This window comes from Oxyura jamaicensis, chromosome 15 (assembly GCF_011077185.1).
Source record: "Oxyura jamaicensis isolate SHBP4307 breed ruddy duck chromosome 15, BPBGC_Ojam_1.0, whole genome shotgun sequence".
Lineage (NCBI taxonomy): Eukaryota > Metazoa > Chordata > Aves > Anseriformes > Anatidae > Oxyura > Oxyura jamaicensis.
This window is the reverse complement of record NC_048907.1, coordinates 6,078,765-6,096,890: the sequence shown is the minus strand read 5'-3', so window position 1 is coordinate 6,096,890 and position 18,126 is coordinate 6,078,765. Positions and strand designations below refer to the sequence as shown.

Here is an 18,126-nt window from a genome sequence, read left to right as displayed (position 1 = left end):
AACCTATACATCCCAGAGAGTAAAAGTTATTCCCAATATTTGCTGGCACAGTCCTTAAAAAAAAGCCCTATTGTTTTAATTTGCTCAATGCATTTTCAGTGTACTGTTTTATTTCTAAATTTCCTGCACTCCTATACCCTTCTTTGTATTACACGTGTAGTGCCTGCGCAAGCATCCCATCTACCATGAGCATTTGTAAGAGGTTTACGATGTGTCTTAAATTAGAAGCCAGTACTTCTATTCCATTGTATTCTAGATTCTTCCACACCTAGATTAAATCCTGAAAGCGATTTTAGTCTGAATTCATCACACGTTGAATGCAGTTTTCTACCAAGACAGGTTGCACCATAATGGCCAATTGGTAAGTCACAGCTTTAAATCCTGAACAGACATGTAACAAAAGATTTATACTTAAAAATGCATATGGTAATGGTGTAAGTGACTAAATGAGCTTAAACACCGAACTGAGGATACAGGGCTAGATTCCAAATGAACATTTTTAACAACTCCCTTCTGTGCTTCTATTCCAAGACAACAGTGTCAGAAGCAGAGCTTCTTAGATCTCTGTAGACACATTAAAAATGTATGTCTGTATTACCATCCGCTGTTTTCATTAAAATACGCTTATCCTCTTTTAATACTGGCATCCAGCAATTACAGCACAAAATAAGCACACTAGCTCTTAGTTCTGAAAAAGGTGACATTACAGACCTCCTACAAAAGAGGGAGTGTGGTCGCTCTAAGGAAATTCTGACTGTCAACAGAGCCGTGATGAGTTGTTGCTACTTACTTGGTGGGTAAGGTACTGCTGTTCTACCATCCTTCCCTACAGGGCGTTCCTCAGACCCTACTGCAGGCATTTTTGATGACCGAAGAGCTGGTGATACAGCCTAGAAGCAGAATAATTACATAGCATATTAAAAACATATGAAATATTAAAATTCACAAGCTATTAAAAATTCTTAAAACTCTCTGAATGAGATTTCACAAAAACAGAAGAACCAAAACTGTACTTTTCTACTCTCCCATCTTGCTCCACTAAGGAATTTGGATTTCTTTTTCCCCCTCTTTCAATACTAAATCCAAAAAAAGTCTGTGAAATATTTGTGCACACACACACAGACACATAGAAACACAAATGTATCTGTATGTGCACAAATCATTATCAAAAACACTGAGCTTGAAATTCACGTGACTACTCTTTCTTCCATGTTTGGACTACTCTAAAGTAATACGAAGAACTGAGGAATACTGAGGACGTGTCACTAAGAGTAAGAATGCCATCAACAGAGACTACAGGGTGCAGCTGAACACATCCCGAGTTTTAAGGCAGGAAGAAATGAGGTTCACCCAAGCCAACTTCATAGAAAAAGGTTGTGGTTTTTTTTTTGTTTGTTTGTTTTTTGACAAATATTTCTCTGGTATATTAACGGTGACATCATAAGTGCAGTTTGTGTGAAACCACAGAACAGGGTAAATAACAGTAAATAAACAGTAAATAAAGTGGTATACTTGAAAAGTACTGCCAAGAACCAGGAATTACAGTTTTAAGCCATATTATTTATCATCAGTCAGTTTAGGATCATCTTTTGTAACAATATGGCTATTATGCTTAAGAAGTAATTCAAATTTCCATGAGTCTTGTGGTTTTTTTTTGGCTTGTTTTTTTCCAGGTTATCAATGTAAATCAGCTTTTCCTTGTCCTAATTTGTCTTCTTTGCACAGAATAAACTGCTCACAGACATATAAAGAAACATGCTTCCAAGAATCACTTAAATAAATTTGGATTTATTTTTCCTTTGTGCAGCTTCTCAAACACAGTAAAAGAACAAATCATCAGTCAATTAAACTAGAATCATTCCCACAGCTCTCAGAAACACAAACTACTGACAAAAATCTAAAGACACTCAACTAGATCTAATGCACTCAAAAGGCAACTGCATTGCTTCACCTATGGAGTTACTCTTACTGCCTGTCTCGGAGATGACTGTGAAAGCAAGTTAGCTGATTTTCCTCACAGTATAGAGGTTCTCTTCATGACCAAAAAAATGTCAGATGACACAAGCTTTGACATTACCTAACTGATCTTCTAATATTCCCGAACCGCACACAGTGATGATTTCTCTCTTTTGCAGGATACGTCTGTTTGCTTTCAATTATTCCTAGTTAAAAACCAAGCCTGCCCTGGGAACCGTCCCTCCTATCTATCAAGAGATAACTGCTCCCCACTACAATTACAGCATCTTTCTGCTGATTTTTTTTCCCATTTGACAGGGTTTAAATTCACAGAACATTCAAAGACTTACACCAAGCTCGTCTTCATCTGAATTATCGAAGATATTATCTAGATCATGAAGTGACGGTGCCAGATCTGTCACCTGTGTGAGGCTACTAGAGCCTACTCGGCTTGCAGCATTGTCTTGTCGGGCATCTGTCAAAGGGAATGGAAAGAACGGATGAAAAATAGCAGCAAACTTCAAAACCACAAAATTGCCTTTTTTTTTTTCAATTTTACTTCTCACTCTAAACAGGGAAGAAGCAAGGATCACTGAGGTTCTTCTTCTATGATGCAGACTAGAAATAGCTTTGCAGTCAAGTTTTAAGCAAAGTTGATTGGGAAAGAACAAAGGTAGCTACTGCTAAACTTTAATATTTAAAAAAATATTTATGTTGTTCTAAGAAGGACAAGCAGAATCAAGCTCCACACCAGAGGCTGTCTGTAACTTTCATGTTATAGTACAGTGTTCAGTATACATTTCTTTTCTTTGGGATTTTTTTGTGTAGCTTTGAGTATTTTTGCTTTGCAGAAATGAATTAAGAGATTTTACTCACCAGTCTTAGGTGCAGAACTGAAAATAGACATGGCATCTTTTCCATCAGGAACTGGTGTAGAATGACCTGTTGTGGGGTTTTCCTTGGTTCCAATTCCATCTTCTGACTATACAAAAAAATACAAGAATTTTTAATGGATCTGAATTCAATCTATATAAGAATGACTGTTGTATCATTGGCTTTCCTATGTCAAGCTAAATTCAGGGCTCTTGATTCAATGATTTGAGAAGTACAAAACATTTTAAGAAGGAAAAGAACACAGTTGTCTGCTGCTTATCTTAGTATCAGGAAAAACAAGTAACATAGTATATGATTTACAAAGGATTCCACACACATCAGATAACTTCAATGGGCAGTGCAGGAAGTTAGCTACCTTGATTTCTTTAGAAAACACATCTAGAATTTTAAGTGCAAATTTCATTGCGGTGAGGTGTTATGTCAAGCTCAAGAAAGTAAGAAAAATGCCCAGCAAATCCTTTTGTCTCTGTAAGTGAATATAAGGCCTGAATTATTTTATTTCTTGGCTTAATTCTGGAACATGCTGTGGTCAAGCCGAATATACATAAAGAGTAGGCGTTCCTTGCAACAGCAGTGTTTTCATCTAGACACAGGTTTAGAGGGATGCCAGCAAATGCTGGTTCCAGAATACCACACTGAAATGGACTTTTTTCCTGTGAGCCTGTGCAAGAAAGAATCCCTCTGAGCGTGCCCTGTGTAACAGGTTTGTGTCTTCCTGAGAGCTGTAGAGCAAATAGTGTGCAATGGTACTATCACCCCAGCGAGAACATTTATGACAAGAACTCTGGATTTACGTTACCTTGTTCTTTTTCAAAGGATCTTTTTCCGCCCCAAGTTTGCATTTTTTATTGCCAGTGAAGCTGTACTTTATGTCGCCATCTTCAAAAGTGTAAGGGTCACTAGCATCTCCCAAGCCTTCTCCTGGTTGTTGCATTAGAGGCAAGGGATCAAGATAGTTCAGTGACTGCACTGGTTTCTGTTCTTCCAAAATTTTAAACCGTTTATTAGGTTGTGCTAAGAGCCTGGAAGTAAAAATAAACAAGCAAACAAAGCCACAATGAAACAAACCAAGCATACCTTTTGCAGCAGAGAAAGACAACAGCTCTTAAGATCTGTAGGTGTCACACACAAATACAGCACGTCTCACCCCATCCTTTTTGATATAACATGAATACATGTTTCCTCAAATAAAGGATGCATTTGCCTACATTTAGTATCAAGCACCCCACTGTGATAGGAACTTCTACTTTGGGACAATGAAAAAAGAGTGCAACTTGTCACTAAATCAATGTTCTTTGAAGTACACACAAATAACCTTTTCAGCCTAGCAAGTTCCACAGTAATCATCAAAATTGATGTTGTCATAACTAAAAAAGTATTCTTCAATTAATTCCAGCTTAGTCATTTTCATTAACTACTCTTCCGTGCATTTTTTCTACACATTGTCAGAATGCAAAACTCATTTCTAAGCCTGCATGTAATTAATTCAGATACTCAGGCTACAGTTGATATGAAATACCTTTGCGTAAAAGGAAACACAAAAAAAGCTGAAAATTCCTAACATTAGGTAGCGTGGGGTACAGTGCAATTTTAAAACCACACAATTGGAGAAACCACACTGAAGTGCCTCTCCAGTGCCATAAACAGCGCCTCACTACCTGAAACCAAACACCTATGTTGCTGTAAAGTTGCAGAACTGAGCACAGGTTTTGTTTTTATAAGCTTATTAAATCTCTTACATTTGCTCAATTATTTTAATATAGGTTACAAAAAAAGATTCATCAGTTTTTCACGAAGGCCAGATATGAAAAAACAACATGTATTACAACAGCACAATTCTACTTGAGTATTTAATGTTAACTCCAGCACATGTTGCCTTTGATGCTACAGTGAAGCCTTCTACCTGCTGCAGAACTTTTATTTGGGAGCAAAGAAATTAGATGAGAAAGCTGCTGTTAAAAATCTCTCTTCATTGGTTATTTTCCTTCCAAATATCCCTGTCGCACAAAATTACCAGGGAGAGGTCCTGTCTTCTATACCCGCCTCATCCCTACGCTTTTGATACCAAAAGTGAATCACATGCTTACAACTGAAAGCAGAGTTTCATCGTTGTTTAATGTAATAAAAGCAGCATTCAGATCAATTTTCACTCTTACCTTTTCAGTGCAGTGCTGTCCGAGTTGACTTCCATCTTGGAATCATACCTCTCACATGGAAGATCCGGTGGCCTGAATTCTGGATCATCGCTCGGGGGGACGCTATAGGTCCTCCACATATCTAGTGACTCATTGTTCTGAATTAACCCACAATATAATGCTGTCTCACTGACCTCTGCCATCAGAGGTAACCTCGGTCCAACAAGAACTGTCCTATCTTCTAAGCTGGGCAACGGCTGCAGCTCCAGCCCACTGCCGTAGAGTGCTGGGTTTACAGGTACGGAAGGAGGGTCCAGGTTCTCTGCTTCCTGACCTCTTGGCTGGGGGCTAAGTGTGGGAGGCAGAGGGGAAGTAGGGGAATGGGGTGAATCCATAGGATTCATATTAATTTGCTTGCTTGGATTTCTAGCAGGTATAGATAGCGGCTTCTCGTATTTTCTGGAATTAGGGACTTCTAAAGAGGGATCCATTCCTGCTAATCCCAATTTCTGCCCTGACGTGTCCTGCTCCATGCACAGCTCTTCAGTCACAGAGGGCCGATGGTGAAATGGCATCATAGGCCTTTTTTGCAGTTTATCTCCTTTTTCCTGTCTTTCTGTTGTTTTGTGCTTTGAAGAGGCAGGAGGTGGCAACGATGAAGATGACGATGTTCCCACGCTGAATCCTGGCTGATTTATCGTTGGGGGACGGCTGGAACCAGCAGCACAACGCTGTTTGAAAACCTTGTGCCTGAAAACAGAGACAAAAGCAATTCAGTTCATGGTTTATCCAGTTATCTGATCTAATGGGGGAAAAAAAGGATAGCATCAAGAATCTGAATCCATTCCTGATCTTTTAACAGATTCTGCAAAAGTCACATGGATCTGCACCAGGCTGTTCAATCCAACTTGGCTGCAGCATCTCTGACCTATAAAATGGAGAATGACAGTCTCCAGAAAGCAGGATTTGAAGCAAAGAAGATTTAATGTTTACAAAAGCTCAGTAGTGCTCAGATCAGAAGGTAATGACAAAAATAAAATAAAAAACAGGCTACTGTTTTCATTACCCTTAAGAAAGATAGCCTTTCAATAAAATGACTGCTGTGGAACTACACCACTGCTCTTGTACTCTGCTGAGCATCTGTTACAAAAGATACAGATCTGAGTTGTTTTAGTCCACAGAGGCAATACACAGCAGAGTGCTTTCACGTCAGTTTCCTCCAGATCAGGTAAATAAGTAAGTATAACTAGTCAAATATATATATATATACACACACACACATATATATATGAAGGAAACATGAATCACTCCATCTCCATTTTTGTTTATAAACTGCAATATCTAGTAAAGAAAAAAAAACCTTCAAAACATGTAATATGCTTCTTATTCACAAAGACGAGATAAACTACGTTCTTTCGAATAAGGCAGACTAAAAGAGTGAAGAAAACCCATTCTGCTTTTATGACTTGGTTATGAAAACATCCAGGTTTTACAGTACACAGTGGCTGTCAAATGGTACAAAGCACAACTACTTGTACTACATCTTTTTCCTGTTTCCTTAGATGGTTACCTATGTTGTGTGGTATTGTCCTAACTTTGTGTTTTTTTTCTTTGTGTTATCAGGAAACGTTGCAAGTTCTCTGTGCCATAGGTGGTCCTTAGATGCAATGACCCATAATGCAGACTTAATGCCCTAGTAACTGAAGATTTGCCTTAAGCACGTGCTTACAGCATTTCCTTGAGCTGATTCTCTATCATTCGCCACATGAACGTGACCCCAGAACTCCATGACCCCAGAAAAAATAGTCCGTTACTCTACACACAAAGCTGGTCTACAGAAGATTGAATTTGCTGCTATCTGACAATGCTTTAGGACTCTGTATTTAAGATCATATCTTCATATTTATGCTTGCATTTATACAGTACATGGGCACATGTGATGACTAAACAATTGTATTCATATGACCGTAGCTGTCCAGCTTCTGCAGCTCTACAGAGAACTGCATGGCACACATTTATTGCTGTTCAAAATCAGGTTCCTCCTTCACTTCAAACATAATGTTTGAATTTCCCTGTTGCTGTATTTACTACCTTCAGCATGATGTAGTCATCAGTGGAGGTGTTAAGAAACTGTGTGAAATGCAGCTGAACCTATCTATAGATTCAGACTTCCATTACCGGTTCCCCAAGCTTTCCAGGGAAGTTTGCGCTTCAGTTTTCTACAGAAAGTGCTCGGTATCTCAACAAAACATTTATCTGTTCCACGTTCTTAAGCATATCTACAGCCAATAAGTAATCAAGAGGAAAGAGAAAGGCTGCAGAAGAGCAATGCTTTCACTTAGAATACATCACAGTCTGTCCAGACTGAACGCTCTGCCCTTTCCATGACACACAGTTCCACTGCATCCCTTTATCTCTTCTTCTAAATACACAAAGAAGAACCTGCTTCATGAGAAGTCAAACACAAAAGGTACAAGGACACAATCATGCTTCATTTCATTTTGTACAATGGAAATTTCTAAACAACAAGCCTTCAGAGATCTGGAAATGCTATATTCCTAAATTTCTCTGACAGCCAAATCTATACAGAAAGCTCTACAGAGACTGCTGTGGCAGGTAACACATTTAAAGATTTGGCAATACATTAGACAATACATTCATTTTAATATCACTAACTACAGCATTATTCTCAAGCTTGCCCTGCTATTAAAAAACAAAAAACAAAACAGAACAACAACAACAACAAAAAAACAATAACAACAACAGAACAGCTATGGCTAAACCAGCCAAAAAGCTGGTTTAGAGAATAATTTCAGCCACATCACTGGCCACTGTATTGACTGTAATTCCAGCACAGATCCTTCTTGTTGTAGTAAAACAAACAAAACAAAACAAAACAAACAAACAACAAAAACGAACCAAACAAGATACCAAAGGATTTATTCAGCATGGCAGGATCAGCATTTCTATTTGAAAAGCCTGATGGATGAGCTCATTACAAATGAGAAATATTTGAGTGATTCTAGTCCCCACTCTTTAGTCTGGGATCATTTTTCCACTTAAGGTGGAAAGTGTGGCAAGTGGACAATGACAACAGATGCTTATTAGTCACCTGGATGTGATTGATGTGCACAGTTTTGGTATTAGTTTCCTTGTTTTGGAGCTAAAACATAACTCACTTTGAAAAGCATGCCTCTGTTTGAATCAAACATGCTCTTTCAATATAAGAAACCCTTACTGTCTTTGAAGCTCACCTGGAACAAGAACAACTGACTCTTTGGACTGGATCCACAAAATCCCAAGAAACAGTATTGTTAGGAACTTCCTCTTCCAAATTTGCAGTTGTAATTTGACTCCTCCTGAAGAATAAACAATTATTTTAGCAATCACCACCTTGTGTAAAACAAAACTTAAAAAATACGCATGCATAAATTCACGTTAGCCTCAAATAAATTACTTTCTTCTACTTCACCTTTAAAATAGAATTCTGTATTTAACAGTAATTCTCTCTAGTACACCTAGAAACTCACAGTCTGATTTGCATGGGAGGATGTTACCAGCTCTAAAACAGACAGTTTTGTCTGGAGTTTGAACACAAGAAATGAGGGTCAAGCAATTTAAACTGTGCCTGAAAATTCTTCTGACCTATCCAACGAGGAAATTTTATGGAAATACTGAAAAAATAAGGATTTTCAGGGCACATCATGCCATGGATAGACTTTAAAATTCAAGGCATAAAATACTAACAGAAATCCTTTACCGTATCCTTATCGATTGGAATTTTAGTCCAGCATATGTAATGTAATGCTTCACAAATATTACCCATAGGGTGCTAAATATCAAACGTATATTCTTTGTTCTTCACTACTTGTAGTCTAGGAACTAAAACTGGAGCAAGACACTGCAATCGTTAAATCTGAAAACATCTAGCTGAAGGCACCTACTATAGATTTTTAACCTCAAAGCCTACCACAATTAAGACACACAAGAGCAAATACCATGTTAATAGGGTTAGGAGTTTTCAGCTGAATGCAGTAACAAATTTTGTTTGATAATGCTGTTCTGCATAATTAGCTTTGATTAGCGTCAAAAAAAGTCTGTCAGGAATAGCATTATCTAAGGCACAATTATTAAAATTTCAACTACATATTATGTGTTAATAATAATAATAATAATAATAAAAATCAGGAGTACTGCCTTACTTGGACTGTGGCCTGTTGAGAATGCATTCCTTCCAGACACGGTGAACCATATGATTGTGAAATTTTGGAGTAATCTTGCTTGATTTCTTTGGACTGTGTACACTGACTGTCCCCTCCTGTACAGCTGAATGGCTGATACTGCTCTGAGAGCATCCGCTTTCTCCTGGAATAAAAATTAAGAATTAATGTTAGAGCATGATTTATGTATACTATTTGAAAGCAAGAACCAGTTATTCATACTCAAGATAAAACCTCAATGAAGAGATGAATGGAATAGTGTTATACTATTTCTTTAAGTTAGGCTTGAACTGAAATATCGGAATCAAAACTTGCTACAGTTTGGATGTGTACATTACAGAAATTGTTCAACAACTGATTAGTGTACACTAGCAATGTAATACATGAGATTCTCAATAATACTGCATGATTATCGAAGAGATAAGTGAAAATATAACTCCAACAGTTAATAACCTGAAATTTCCAATTTACATTCCACACTTCGTTTCTTTCTGTCTGTGATGCAGAAACTTTATCGATAAATATTGATATTATTGATAAATAAGCAGATGTTTCTCTCTCTACTATGAAATATGTTTTTATTCATATTAACGGAAGTCTAATCCAGTCATCCTTAAAAACCCAAACTGGAACAGCAGAGGGAGCTTTAGGCTCATTTGGCAGGGCAGCTGAGTAAAGCTGTATTCTGTGCTCTGGATGGAAAACTAAGTAAGGATATGCCGCATTTTAACAAGGTCAAATCAGTGTACAGAACACTTCGTCCTTCTGCCTGACTCAAATTAAAAAGCCTTAAGAATGAAACGCTGAAAGTATTCTCTGCCATACATCACTGCACCTCACAAGGCGGTTCTGCTGATCTCTACTAGGTCACTTTTTAAAATATACCTTTTAAAATTGCACACAAGCTGCCTAACTCTCTATCTTCTCTCATTCTCCATGCTTGCAGTTATTTCCTCCAGTCGGAACTTTCCTGCTTCTCTTTTGGCAAAGAATTCTAATAAAAAGGAGGCAGTCAGAAACACGTTCCCAGACATGCTGAGGCCAGAGGCTCTGACAATTTGTTTCACTGGCTTTCAAATGTTTTACTTTGTGAACATGACACATTGCTAATGAAAAAAAAAAAAAAAAACCTGGATCAAAACTTCAAGAATTAGCAAATCTGCCCTCCTTTTCAGGAGGGGCTGTGTATATTTGAACAAACAGCGTGCACACATACACGTTGCGTAAGTTAACAGCAGGACAGTTAAAAGTGGTGGTTAGGAAAAATAGTGCAATGGAAAGGGGGGGATAGGAGGTAAGGGAGGATAACTAATGGGCTACCAGAGCTTTGAAATTACATTTGAGTGCATTAACTATTGCTTTCCAAAATTCTGTAGTATGTTTATACACACAGTGCAACTAGATGTGCCATAGCACGAAATGGCACTTTGCAGGCACAAACATTTTGTTCTCATACTCTGACGCTAATTTCTAGCCATGGAAATCACTGACAAGATCCAGGAACACACACATACATCCAAATAACTGTCATATAATGGTGTAATTATACAGGAGGCAAACAGCCACTCACCAGGGGTCACTTTGCAATCCCACTGCTGCACTCTGTTCCTACACATGAAAAAATCCCGTTCCCTAGTTTCAGTGGCAAATTGTTTTGTTCCATACTTTAGACCCAATCATATACAGTATGCTTGGTAGAGACCTGAAGAGATCATCTAGTCTATCCCATTTCATCCCTGATCAAAAATTCAATTGAAAAAAGGAAAAAGAAAAAGGAAAAGCAAAAAAAAAAAAAGAAAGAAAGAAAGAAAGAAAGAAAGAAACAACCCCCACACCTCTCTGCTAATGGTAGCTTCCCACCAGCCAATTTATTCTAACATTTAATTATCCTTACTCAGAGAAAGTTTTCCCCCATGTTTAACCTAGATTTGCTTTGCTCTAGTTTAGATTCATTACTTACTGGCTGCAGAGAAAAGATTAGTCTTTTTCCCTTTTATGTCTCTGAAAACTGTTTCACTGTCTCTCCTTCAAATTTCTCTTCTCTAGACTAAACAACCTCAATTCTTTCCATCTTTCCCTGTGGGCCCTGTTTGCAAAATCTATAACCATTCGTACTGTGCTTTTCTGGACTCCATCCAGTGTGTCCACATCTTTGTTTAATAATGGTGCTCAAAACTGGACACGGAACTACAACCGCATTTTTACCAGTCCGGGGCAGAACTGAAGGATTATTCATGTGCCTCAGATTAACCCAGTTTATGTATCCCATTTACCAATTCTGATCAGCATGCCATGTTTTTCCAATCCATTTCTCCAATTTGTCAAGGTCTTTTAAAATGGTAAATGATACAATATAACGGAATCCTTTCGTCAGTCACCGGGGAGGCACCAGTTTCATATTGCCCTCACCAACAGCAGAAATCTGGCAGAAATTGTGGGTGCCAGATCAAACGGTATGAACATTTTTTAGATGTTAATAGCTTATAAGCATTGAACTCGCTTGTGATATTATAAGAATTTCACAGGGATGTGAAAAATTTAAAAATACAATGGCAATTTTTCACATTTTAATCTGCATCAGATACTTTAATAATCTCTAGATTATTTAGAAGTAGATTGTTAAACTTCAGTTACTAATAAAGTAACTTGCTTTTTGCTTACTTAAACTATCAATTGCCTTGAAAAATACTATTCAAGGTGAGTTTATATCTCAGATTCTACTTGAGTGGAATTATTAGCAGTAGATACGGTGTATTTTTTATTGTATTCATTCACAAGCACTGTTCATGGCAATGGAGATGATGATGATTTTCCTGGGCTTTGCATCAAGATTGATCCTCTTCATCTGACAGAAGTATCTAGAAAGAGCTAAGCCAGGCCAGTAGCTCCTTAGACCTCAGCAAGGGTACTGAAAGGATTCTTTAGCCCCATCTGGGAGCTTACTCTCCCAGAAACTCATAGGAACTTCACGTCTCAGACACGCCTACTGCTCTGTCGTGGCAGACACTAATCAACAAGTTCAAAAAAGTACCCTCATGTGTATTTAGTGTTTCGCAACTGCTTCAAATACTTTCAAGAATAAAGTTTAAATCCATTATTCTGCTCATGTACTGTGGGCAGCATGAACAGATGCTCCTTGACAGATGTGTATTGAAGATTCCACTGCGATGAAGGCTGAAATGTTTCTGAGAGGCCTCTGGCAGAAGGCTGTCCAGTGGGGAGTGATATCTATCATTTTGCTAAGTGAGAAAATCTGAGAACTGAGAACTCAATTCCAAAAAATTTTCATTGGCAAAGCATAAAACGTGCCAGTGCTTGTGAAATCATTATTAAGAAAAGTTACAAGGCAATTGCAAGAAAGCTGGGGGAGGAATGTGGATAAATACCTGCTGCGGAGAGCAGAGAGGATACAGCCAGCGGTACCCATTGAAAGGAGACGAGGCAGTGGGCACAAATTGAAATACAGGAAATTGCATTTAAACATGAGAAATTACTTTATCTTGTGAAAGCAGTCAGCTATTGAAACAGGCTGTCCAGAGAGGCTGTGAAGTGTCTGACATTGGAGACCTAACTGGAGGATGTCCTGAGCAGCCTGCTCTGCCTGGCCCTGCCTTCTGCAGGCAGACTGGAAGAGATGATTTCCAGCGGTCCTTTCCCACCTCAACTATTTTGTGATTCTGTTAGTAATTGGCAAGTTCATAAAAAACATGTTCAGAAGACAAGCTATACAGAAAAAATTAGCCATAAACATGCCTTGAAAACAATTTTTGAACAAAAGTCAGAAGTTTTTTCCTGTATCAGATAGTTCCATTTTTTCTTTTACTTCTTCATCGTAGATGTTTGCACACAAGCATACATTTGACTCCTCTATTCCAAAGTCCTTGTTTGCACACAAATGTATGACTCCTCTGTTCCTTAGTCCTCACTTGAAACTGCAATCCTGAATTTGTTGCAGCGTAACTACCCTAACAACAAGTAATGTGATGATCTCATCTGCATCCCAGATGACAACAGACTGTATATTTATTATTTTCATTTCTGAGGAGCAACGGGGTGTAAGTATTTATTTCTATGAAGCAAAATACTGAGGATCTAGCACCCTATCTACCAAATATTTGGAAAGCTTCCAAAATTACAACTACTATGGATCCAATCGCTTGAAAGGGGCATACTCCACCCAGACAAAATAGGTACAATGCAGGTATAACGCAGCGCTCTGTGTGCCACCTGCAGATGATGCATGCCTATATCTGACCCCATTTGGGACGCCCAGCTCTCTGTCACCAGTTCCAGAGACTTGTGCATTTCTTTTGACTGGCCCCTAATTAAAACTCAACTGTTGTGGGTAAAAACAGTAGCTAGTATTTGCTAATTTTTATTCCACCAACACAAGTAACTAGTTAAATGCTCTATTTCTATCTCTGTACAGAATGAGCTGCATATTCCTCAATGTTTGCTATACCCTTGTACAACAATGAATCAACACTCTCCTCCCACCATGAGCTACACAAAAATGGAAGAATGACTCCAGCCTGCTGGGCGTGTTGCTTACCCATAACAGCCTGCTCTGGAGAAGTGGGTGGAGTGAGTGGCATCCCACAGGTACTAGCAGGATCTTTCATGCTCCCAAGTCCCTGCTGTCCCACATTTATATGGCCTCCAGTATTGGCAGCATTCTGTGACACGGGGATGTCACTCTGGGAGATGAGAACAAAGGCTGAAGGATACACCATCCTTACACCACCTACAAAGAAATGGAAAAACCGAAGTCTTAAACATACTGTGTAATATTCAGCAGCCCTAGTCTCTTCCACTTGTGTTCAATGTCAGTTAGACAAAACATATCTGAAATACAAAGAGCTAACGAATTTCACATACTAATAAACATTCAACCCTCTACAACCAGTACAGGGATGAAACAAGTAGCTTGATAATGTGAATAATAGCATGTGGGATACAGGGAATAAAGAAGCTTGAGGCAAGATAACTAGTCAGATGTTCCGGTGTCAAGAGAGCTACAAGAGAAGATAGGAAAATTATAATAGCTGTTTCTGATTAATTAGATTTTTTTTAAGCACATGGAAGAAGAAAATCCTTCAGGCAGAATACTGAAACTTACCAACAATGACTTCAACTGCCACAGGGAAATCGTTGTCATATCCCAGCTCTTCTTCCTCTTTCATTCCTTCTTTTTTCTTCAGCACCATAGGGTAAAAATACTGCCATTCCTCCATCAGCTTACGCGTTGCTGGGTCTGACATCTTATATGACTGGCCCGTGAGTGTACCATTCAAACCATAAGGACTCACCAAAACTGCAAAAAAAGAAACCACAGTGCCTACAGCATGTATATTTCAATCATATCAGCCCTTCTGTGCCTAGCTTGACTTGCTATTCCATTTGTGTGCTGATTTAAGGAGCTGTCTTCAGGGAAAAGCCATTGCAAAATCAGGTAAGGGCATGAATTTAAAGCTTCAGGACTCTGTATTAGCACACTTACTGAGCTAAAAAACTTCCTTTTTTTTTTATTCATTTTGCAGTTTAGACTGATGATACACCAAAGTTATCAAATGTACTGGAACGACACGCACTATGACAAAGGGTATACAGAAGTAATGGGAGACAGACTCAACAACAGGGTTTTCACCAGAACACTTGGTGCTAGGGCCTTCTCAGCATTAAAAAGGATAGAGACAACAGTACCTGAAGAAGGCTACAGCCGTGACAAACAGGGAAAACTAATTGCTCTACAGCAGATACTTCTATTCAGACTCAGCTTTGCTTTTAGTCATATTTGATTTGAGAGACTAATCAACTTAGCTCACTGAAATAAAATCTTAAATGATTTAAGTGTCTACACTTCAGCCAAAACTTCACATTTTGTAATGAAACATTTTTAAAAAAAATTACTATAGGCACTCATTTTCTAATCTCTGGGTGTTTTTTTAATGTTTAACTTTATAAAGATCTCTTGTTTTGATTACTTTGAAATTACCATTTCAGGCTGTAATAACAGTATAACTCAATGACTGAATTATTCTAAACTTGGGGGGTAGAGAGTTGCAGTCCAATTGCATCATGATTTTAAGAAGCTGTAACTTAATTCTGTAAAACCCTAATTTCTTACACTGGCAAATATAAAATCCGACTTCTCATTCTTTTTGATGTACCTTCAACCCTCCTTAATGTTTGTATCCCTGCAGTATTAAAGTTATGGGTTTGAACCCACTGACCCAGACTCCATGCAAGAAAATGGAATCAGTGCACTCACGTTTTAAAATAATAAGTCCTCTAACAAAAAATGTGCGCTTCTTTTTATTTACTATATATGCATACTTTCAGAAACACTATTAATGAACAGAAAGCTCTGGAAAATTTGCAGACCGCTCACGGCTAGCCATAGTTTTGAGGTCCTAGCAACATTTCCCCTCATGTCCACAATTTCCTGGAAAGAAATTTAAGCTGTTTGAAGAATTTCTTAATCTTATTTTAATTCATCTCTGAAGATAACATCACCAAGAACCACACAGCAGCGAGGATAAGCACATGACGTTCCCAAACGACCACCCTTACCTTGGAATGGCGATGGTGAGGACTGGGCCATATGGATATGCTCCTCGTTGATCAGGTAGATTGGCTGGTGTTGAGCAATCTCCACACTGGTGCACACATTGCTTTCCCCATGAAGAAAGAATGTGAAGGCACATGACAAATGTTCACTGGAGATGCAGGGAGACAAAAAAGAAACAAATGTAATTAGCATGTTAATGAACTCACAGGAGTGATTCGTAGCCTCAGAGGCCAAACTGGCTCAAAATACACTCTTTGGGTTTGTCACTTGTGGCTACTGAGCGTGGTGTCAAGGAATGACTGATGACCTTGCACGACAGAATGCCCTCTCCCTGGACAGCTATTTAACAGTGCTGGCACCTCTCTCAAAGATGCATTTTCCTGCCCGTTTCAAATAATAAGATCATTACAAACAAACAGGCCTTTAGCCAGGATTTAAGAGGTAAAAATAAGGGTCTTCAGAAAGAAAAGGCAATGCTTCAAAATTAACTCTGAAACTGATTCTAGCTGAATTAGAGTAGGGAAGGAACAGGAAAGATGTTTGTACAACACCTCATGAGAACCTCCATTAGAGGAAATAAAAGCACTTGTTCCAAGAAGCTGGCAATGGTCTAAGATGGACAATGGATCAGCTACTGATGATTAAACTTGATTTAAAGTGAATGCTATTTAAACCTTTCCTACTTAATTCTACCCATTAAGTAACTCCCATCATTGCCAACCATTTGCATATCCCTTGCAACAAAGTCACAAGAAAAAAATGAACAGCCGTGTCTCATGCTTTTTATCATTGTGATCAGCAAAAAATCTACAAAGCTGCAGTGGTAATGATGCGGTGACGTTTCGGTCTGGTACAATAGCTGCACAGAGTTTTATAGCTGCTGGCTTTGCCACGGGACCAGCCATCATTTTCAAGCCACCTCTTAACTACCTTGACCAAAAAGGATTAACACAGGCAACTGCAGCAATTCGGCTTCAGTATTTAATACGACCAACTGCTCAACTACTGTCGCTTCTTTCTAAACAAAGCACTGATGGGCTGGGACAGAAGGCTGTTTGCATCTCACTAAACCCCGGTATGATTCCACACGTCATGTAGAATAAGTTTTCATCCCATAGCACAAGTTAGCCGTCTGTAAGCCTCAAACATTTCCAGAGGAAAACAGAAAATGGTCAGCTGAGAATATCTGGAGAGAAAATGTTCCTAAAGTGAAAGAGAGCAGCGAGACTTCCTTGGTGCTACCGTTCTGTACCCAGAGGCACTTTGTGGCATTTATTTAATACGATGAAATTAATACGATCATGGGTTTTGTACATTTCCGTTTTCACGAAGGAAAGAAATTTCAAGTTATTGCACATTATCATCAGTGTTGTAGAAGTGAACTGCACATTAATTCCTGGGAGGTGAGGAACAAAACAGGCCCAGGTATTCCTACCCGTCCATCTTTCTTGCCCCATGTTAAAGGAAAAACCAACGAACAAGAACGGATTGTGTGCATCCAAGAAACACAAAAATAAAAGACCAACTATATCATCGAAACCCATTACTTCCCTGACAAAGGACAATAGCCTTGAATATAAAGAAGATCCTACTAAATACAAAAGGCTGAGAAATCTGGTGTAAGATCAAGCAGGAGGATAATCTCTGCAATGAGTTCTGTGTGCAGCAGGTCAGCCTCTCTAAAGGAGAGAGCAAAGCGATTTGTAAAGGAGTCATTTTCAACTCCTGTCTTTAGGATATTACACAGAAATCCTCCTGATTCTGCAAGTGTCCTACAGTGTTTGCCTGTGAAAGTCTTGCTTGTCTTCTATTGAACTGCAGGAAAAATAGCCTTCTGGGACCACACAGGGACCCTTTCAAGCCTCATGCAAAGAGGTCTGGCATGAACAAATCACGTGCCGTCTTATGCAACAGTCACAACCGACCATAAGCACTGTCAGAATAAGAAATAGCCAAAACCAGAGGTTGAGAGACAAAAGATCCGTTTGTTTTTCCAGGGAAGGGAATACGTCTCACTATTTTTTTCAGAGAATCAGCTAACACTGAAATTAATCATTAAGTTCAGAAAATAAAATAGCTTCAGATTTTTTTAAAAAAGAGCATACAACTATTTACAGACCAAAAAAATACCCAAATACAGTACTAGGTCCAGTTTAGTTTCCTGAAACCACGGCAGATCACAGAAGAACCGCACCAGAGTGGCCAGCAACACACATTCGAGCAGCGAAGGACAGAGCATGGCCAGCACGGGGCGCGCACAGGGTGAGCACAGAACACGCTGGGCTTGTCTGCACCCCGCTGCTCCTCTTCCTCAGCCTTCCTCCCTCCTCCTGGGTGGCCCCCAGCACCC

General features: G+C 38.9%; 1 protein-coding gene across 1 annotated transcript in view; it reads right to left on the bottom strand.

The window, feature by feature from the left end:
* Positions 1-18,126, bottom strand: part of MED13L (mediator complex subunit 13L) — a 200,046-nt gene that overhangs the window by 37,538 nt on the left and 144,382 nt on the right. The window contains exons 7-16 of the mRNA XM_035340127.1: positions 15,779-15,924; positions 14,325-14,519; positions 13,758-13,949; positions 9,188-9,350; positions 8,240-8,344; positions 5,007-5,735; positions 3,650-3,872; positions 2,833-2,938; positions 2,307-2,431; positions 791-890 (exon numbers count right to left, since the gene is read on the bottom strand). Coding sequence (XP_035196018.1) covers positions 791-890; positions 2,307-2,431; positions 2,833-2,938; positions 3,650-3,872; positions 5,007-5,735; positions 8,240-8,344; positions 9,188-9,350; positions 13,758-13,949; positions 14,325-14,519; positions 15,779-15,924 — 2,084 coding nt within the window. The remainder of the gene's footprint in view (positions 1-790; positions 891-2,306; positions 2,432-2,832; positions 2,939-3,649; positions 3,873-5,006; positions 5,736-8,239; positions 8,345-9,187; positions 9,351-13,757; positions 13,950-14,324; positions 14,520-15,778; positions 15,925-18,126) is intronic.